This window comes from Athene cunicularia (assembly GCF_003259725.1).
Source record: "Athene cunicularia isolate RWA chromosome Z unlocalized genomic scaffold, athCun1 chrZ_part3, whole genome shotgun sequence".
NCBI lineage: Eukaryota > Metazoa > Chordata > Aves > Strigiformes > Strigidae > Athene > Athene cunicularia.
In genome coordinates, this window is record NW_020799144.1 from 10891247 (window position 1) to 10898260 (window position 7014).

The following is a 7014-nucleotide window of genomic DNA, read 5'->3' on the forward strand; positions in this document are numbered from 1 at the left end:
CCCGTCCAACCTGGCCTTGAACCCTTCCAGGGAGGGGGCAGCCACAACTTCTCCAGGAAACCTGTGCCAGGGCCTCACAGGGAAGATTTTCTTCCTTTCATCTAAAGTAAATCTGCTTTCTTTCATCTGAAAACTGTTACCTCTTATTCTATCCCTACACCCCCCGATCAAGAGTCCCTCCCCTGCTTTCCTGTAGCCCTTTTAAATCCTGGGAAGCTGCTCTAAGGTCTCTCCGGAGCCTTCTGTTCTCCAGCTGAACCCCGCAACTCTCTCAGCCTGTCCTCACAGGGGGTGCTCCAACCCCCTGAGCATCTTTGTGGCCTCGTCTGGCCCTGCTCAAGCAGATCTGTGTCCTTCTGATGTTGGTGCCCCCAGAGCTGGACCCAGCACTGCAGTGGGGTCTCACAAGAGCAGAAATACAGGGGGAGAATCCCCCCCTGCCCCGCTGCCCACACTGCTCTGGGTGCAGCCCAGCACACGGTTGGCTTTCTGGACTGTGAGCACACATTGCTGGCTCATAATCAGTTTTCCATCCACTAATACTCCCAAGTCCTTCTCCTGAGGGCTGCTCTCAATGCATTCATCACCAAGCTTGGATTTGTGCTTGAAATTGCTCAGGACCTTGCAGTTGGTCTTGTTGAACTTCATGAGGTTTGCACATCCCATCTCCCCAGCCTGTCCAGGTCCCTTAGGATGGCATGTCCCTTCCCTCCAATGTGTTTTACTGCCATGTATTCCAGTTGAAAATATGGGTAATAGAGCATTTAACATAACAGAAACAACAGTTTTCTGTTGTTTCTGCCAGACCAGGCAGAACAAATCTCTTCAGACTTCTTGTATACCCTGTATAACATCCTCATTACTGAAGAAATACAACTATTCATTATACATCCTGCCCTTTAATCTCATTGAATTATTAAGGCTACCTATTTAATTGAAGGAATCCTTTTACAATTAAGAAGTTGCTGTCCGAGCCGTGAGGGGAAAAAACTTGTGGACTAGTTTTTATCCATCAGGTGCATGGAAGCATTATAGAGGGACATTTATAGTGCTACTTTAAATCAAAGGTAACTAATGTTAATTTGTTTTATCAGTAATGTTTATGTAGTTGTATTGCTGCTGTGGGTACCAGAATTGGGCAGATGGCAAGAACATCTTAGCAATAACATTAGGTTTTGAGTTCCTGTGGTTCTTCATTACATCAAAAATGCCTTTTATATAAAACCTGAGGTTGCACCTTTATACTACTAACCTCCTCTGACCTGTACAAGAGCAGGCTGTGGCTATATCATATTACACTTTCTGCGTGGCATCTTGTTTTCCTGCACGTTAGAAAATGTCAGTGCTCATGTCCTGTGCCCATTGAATTATAAGTAATTATATTAAGATGTATTATCTGCGTAAATAATTGGTGTGTAGATTTAATCTACATATTACATAATTCTTCTTGTGACAAATTTATTATATCCCTTCAAACTGGAGGACTGTAAAATATTTCTTATGCTTATTTTATTATGTATTCAAATTTATTGGAGCGAGGTTTTGTGATTTTTGTAGTACTGATGAAGTAACTCATTCTTTCCTTGTATTCTAGTTTAGACTTGGATCTCTAAAGCTGCAGGCAGTTTCAAGTCCGGCGGAGGTGGTTAAGGAACTGATTGGTTACTGTCTGGACTGCCTGGGAAGACTGCAAGCAAAAAATGAGCACCTGCAAAAAGAAAATGAAAGGCTTTTCAGTGACTGGAGTGACGTGGAGAAGCGGTAAGTTTAAAAGTGTGTTCACTGGTGATACTTGATAAACTCACAAATATGCTGTCAGCGCTGGCTCTACTGATGAGCACTTTTGAAATCCTGTACAGAAAGAACAGAAATTTGTCTTCTCTCGACAAGTATTTTGAGCCCAGTTATCTACAATCCATGTAATTGTGGATCTCCTTCCTGTGTGAAACATGGCTGGTATTGCAGACTTCACAATTAAAGCTGGTTTTAGGTTTATGAAGTAAAAAAAACAAAAACAACCAGCTCTTTTCTGTAGAAACTTCTCCACTTTCTTCACGAAGCCTTTTCCTTTCTGTTATTTCATATAATTCTTAGGAGTAGCGGTTCAAATTATTTACATTTTTGAGTGGGAAATAAGTTGCCATTTCTTTAATATTTACATTGTCAAAGATGACAGAACTGGGAAACAAGTGAGTTGTTGCAGGAAGAAGTACCGTTATTTTTTCAAGTGATTTTTATAACTCTCATTTCATTTATGATCTAGATTGTGTGCCACTGCACTCTATAGTTAAGTAATATAATGCTTAGCACATACAAGTCAGAGATTTATCTTGTTTTTCTATAGGTTTATTTGAAAAAACACATTTAAGAAGATTGATGAAAGAATGTAGCTAATTGGTGTTAATTTACCTTGAAAAAGAGAGCTGACTTTTGGGAGGAGTTAGTTTTGTTTCCCTCTCATTAAAATGAGTAACAGTTTCTCCTGACAACCTCCTTGACAAGCTATGGCCTTCCTAAGTAGTGTTTTACTGCTTAACAGTTTGTTGAACAATAGCGTATTGTATAACCAGTATGCTGTACTGCATTACACGCTAATGTGTAATAGGCATTAGTGCTTGTATCAATTTCCATGGTGGTGTGGCACTTTTAAAGAGTGACCCCAAAGAAAAAAAAAAAGAAATCACAGTAGCCTGGCCACCTTTGCTCTCAGAATCAGTGTATCAAGCTTCGAAAGCTGGTAGCTTTCTTTAGTATGTTTATGTTTTGAATAGCCAAAACATGATTTTTCAAAATAAATATTGAAAGTTTTATGGTCACCAAACTTTGGCCATGTCCGCTAAGTGGAGAATAAAAATTATTTTCATCCAAACAGTGTTGTTTTTTGGTGGGTTTTTTTTGTTGTTGTTGTTGTTTGTTTGTTTGTTAATTTGTTTGTTTTTTTAATTCTTTTGGCTACAGCCTGGTCTACCCCACTGTCTCTCTTTGCTCTTTTGGCTCCGAATTCTGGATCTAGTGTTGTGAGTTTCTTGGAGCTGAACAAAAGCTTCGCCTGTCTTTGTTCAGTAGACAGGATTTCATACTTCACATTCTGTATCACTCGCGGTGTTGAGTGGTAAAGCATCAAATATAAAGCACGTGATGTGGAGAATTGTACTCCCTCATTGCCTGGAGCTAAGGCACATCAGCTCCAGTTTCAGCCCCTGCAGTTCCCTTTGCTTAAAGACTCTCTCTTCAGGACCTCATTAGAATTAAAACATAGCATGCAGACTTGCAAGAGACGTGTTTATTCTTTTTAAGCGCGAGGCACTGGATGGAATAATTCAATCATCCCATTTCCATTTCTCTAATTTTCTTGACCATCGTGAAAGTTTTGTGAGCTCCAGAACTTTACCCCATAAATCTCTGGGGTGTCTTGAGATGTAAACTACTTCTGCTTTCCATTTAGTCTGTAAAACGGCAAGCAGATTTCATTCAGGAGGCTAAATCTGCCAAGTGAGCAATCTGTAGGCTGAATACAAGCCCGATGTGCATGAGATAATCTGCTCAGCTGAAAACAGCTTTCTGCTGGCAGCCCTGCGCCAGGTACAGGAATGACTCCTGCGGCTTCCCTCTGCAGTCCAGGTAGATGTAAAGGTGAAAGGCAGGAGCAGGCCAAAAACACCTTTGAAGAGAAATCCCCTGCATGATCAAACTCTTAAATTACTGATGCACTCTAGTCTAAGCTGTGTGGTGTTAAGACTGTTTCTTGGTGATGCTGTAACTACCTTAGTTTTCATTGTCTTACTTATTGTGATGACCTAAGTGTAGGCTGAACATTTCCCTGCTTTTAGGAAATAATACATAGGAAACATCAATATGAGAGTTACTGGCTAGCTAGACCATTCAGCATTTGATCTAAAAACATAAAAATTGCTAAGACACTATCTGGCAAGATCCAAATAGGCTATGAAATTTTTTAAAAGGATTATTCTGAAAATGCTGCAAGTGGGTGCCTGAGGGCGTGTGTGTGTGTGTGTGTGTGTGTGTGTGTGTGTGTGTGTTTGCACACCTCAGGGATGGATGAGTTAAAATATCAGAGCAGAATAGCTCTTTTTTTTTTTAAATTTCATGTGGATAATTAAGATGGTAAATGTAAAGTAATACTAATCTGTAGCAAAATAATTCCTTGGCCAATAAAACACAAATTAAATTTCTGATTTGGGTGTGGTATGTATTTTGTATCAAATATCTAAAATTAGTGTAGACAAGCCCAAATCAAAATAACTGCTAATTTATGTTGTGGTCAACTACAGTGACAGTATATTTAAACTACAAACAGCTTATAAAAATGCAGGCTAGGTAGTCTGCTGCTTGAAACTGACTCTTCAGCATTAGCTCATCAAGATTCAATACCATTGCCAATCTTGGGGGAAGGGTGAAATGTACTAGAGTGGTGTCATAAGACCAGTAATTATTTTAGAGCACTGAGGACAAGGATAAATAGCAGAGATGATGAACTTTTCTTTGCTTGTATTGGAGTGTGGAAAATCTATAAATTCTGTTAAGTTACATAGTTCAACATTAACGTCTGTGAAGCATGTGTGATTGCCCTACCTTTAGGCAGCACTTAGGAACTGGACATTTACTGTATTTTTTCAATTACTAATCATAACCATTCCTAATACTAGCTGCTTTCAGTAGGCTGTGCAAGCTCTCTGGTGGTTGTCAACTTGGGCGTGTTGACATAAAAGAATTTCACTTACGTAACAGAGAGATCTAAGAATATAAAAATTGGAAGGCACATGCAAATAAGACTTGCACTGATCTAGCCATTATCATTTATTTTCCCTGTACCTGAAAGTTGTCTTTCAGATGAGCAGGTTCCTTATTTGGCCTAGGGAGTTGGTAATTTAGTGAGACAAATCACATACAGGCACAAGCATGTGGACAAATCACAATTACAGTTTGTATTTGTAACTGATGAGGGATTGGAATGAAACCCAGCCAGCTTTGCTTAGTGGTCAGGTAATTCAGGTAATGCATGCCTCAGTGAATCCTAAAGACTGTGCAGAGTTACCTCACACACACGCATATGTTCTGTGTAATTAACGTGTCCATGTTCCCAAGCAGCAGAGGACTGTTGATTTTTACTAATCCATTCCTGAGTATCATCACACACCGTATAAGAGTATATTTCTAAAGGGTCGTAACTTGCAAATACAGCATTAATGTAATACTATTTTACGCTGATTGAATGTTACACCAAATGAATGTCACAGTAATGTCTGGAGAATGTATTTGCATAAGTGTTACTGAAAACAACAGGAAAAAATCAAAAAAGGTGTTCATGTAAATGATAATAATCATAAGATTAGCATCCTACTAATTGATTTTGCCTGCAGGGAAGAGTTAGTATTCTAACCTATGCATATAGTCTGTATGTATATTTTGAGATGCTAATATTTTGTTCCAGAGGCTGAAAAAAACAGACTGTTCTTGCAGTAGGTTCCTACACTGTGCTTATTGATGTCCAGACAGCATCAACTTTACCTCATCGAGAGTTTACATTTATGGGGGTTTTCATCACTGGATGTCTGCAAAATTCAAGGGCCTCACTTAAGTTATCTTATATGAAGCTTTTCTGGCCAAGTCGGCAAAATGTCTCAGTGTAACTATGTAAACCAGCCTCAGCTGCTCTGACACAAAGCAGTCCATTGGCAAACTAAAGGCACAGTAGTAAGCACTTCCTTTAGTTAGTATTGTTCTGTGTGGGGGAAAGGATTTTTCTGTAGGATTTGACACAGACAGGATTACTATGTGTTACACAAAAGCCTTGTTTTCCATTTTTATGTGTACAGACATAATTACTTTCAAGCATGTAAATGGGAATTTACCCAACAGCTGGGGTTTTTTTGTTTGTTTGTTTGTTTTTTCTTTTCTAATGCTGAATTCTACTTGAAAAGTGGAAGGCAATTCCCATCCTTACCTTTCTTCTTCCATGAGTTGGCCAAGGCACTTCTGGAGCCTGTATTAGGGTTCATGATTCGTTGTGAGTTGCCTATTTGCTCCCCACTAAACAGTTAACTTTTGTAGGTGGAAAGTCTCCTGGTAGTTGATTAGTACATATGATCTTTCATTTAGGAATTATTGAACTGATCTATATGGTAATGATGTTCTGCTATTTGCATTTAAATTAGATGAATTATTTATCAACTATCAAGCATATCCCTAAAGCATTGCACTGTAGGCTTATTACTTTACGAGATTATTTTTCTATTGTCTTTCTTCTTACAACATATATGGTTTTGATCTATGCAAAAAATAATCGTTATATACATAGGAAGTCTGTTGAAATTTTGTACCTTGTAAATCAATATTTTTTAAAATCTGTTATGTGTTCAGGTTTAATAACAAAGAATCCTTCTAAACTTTTTACCAACCTTGCACAAGTTGGTGAAAATAATATTTATAAGCTATGACTGTTTGCTGTAATGCTGTAGTTACCATGATCAGTCAGATTATCAAGATGTTTATTTGCTTTTTACAAACACAGCTATTAAAATGTTTGTGGTTCAACCGAAGGACTAATAAGTTACAAAATACAAGAAGTAAATACAGTATCGCATTCACTATAAGTCACATCATTTATTGTGCTCATGATTGCTTATATTCCAGTTTTGCTTTGCTTATGAGACAGTATACATCCATATTCTTAATTTGATGTTTCCATTGTCTTCATTTTATTAACATTGACCTACCTAACGGTGTACATTTTGCCTTTAAAAACCTGAAGAATATTTTAGTCTGAACATATTAATTAATAACATTGCAAAAACATTTTTATATATATATATATATATATATATATATATATATATATACACACACTACATATGCAATGATGTAAATAATATATATATAATGATGTAAATAGACTATAAACCCCCAAGAGATTCCTGAAGAAACACTTTTGCAATGATGCTAAGGCTAATTTGGAGGAAAAGCATTGATAAGAGAGCATAACATCCTCTACAT

At 37.8% G+C, this 7014-nt stretch overlaps 1 protein-coding gene across 1 annotated transcript in view; it reads left to right on the forward strand.

Annotated features, from left to right (window-relative positions):
- The window catches only part of XRCC4 (X-ray repair cross complementing 4), a 187350-nt gene that overhangs the window by 79259 nt on the left and 101077 nt on the right, over positions 1-7014 (forward strand). Inside the window, 1 exon segment of the mRNA XM_026866720.1 lies at positions 1595-1761. Coding sequence (XP_026722521.1) covers positions 1595-1761 — 167 coding nt within the window.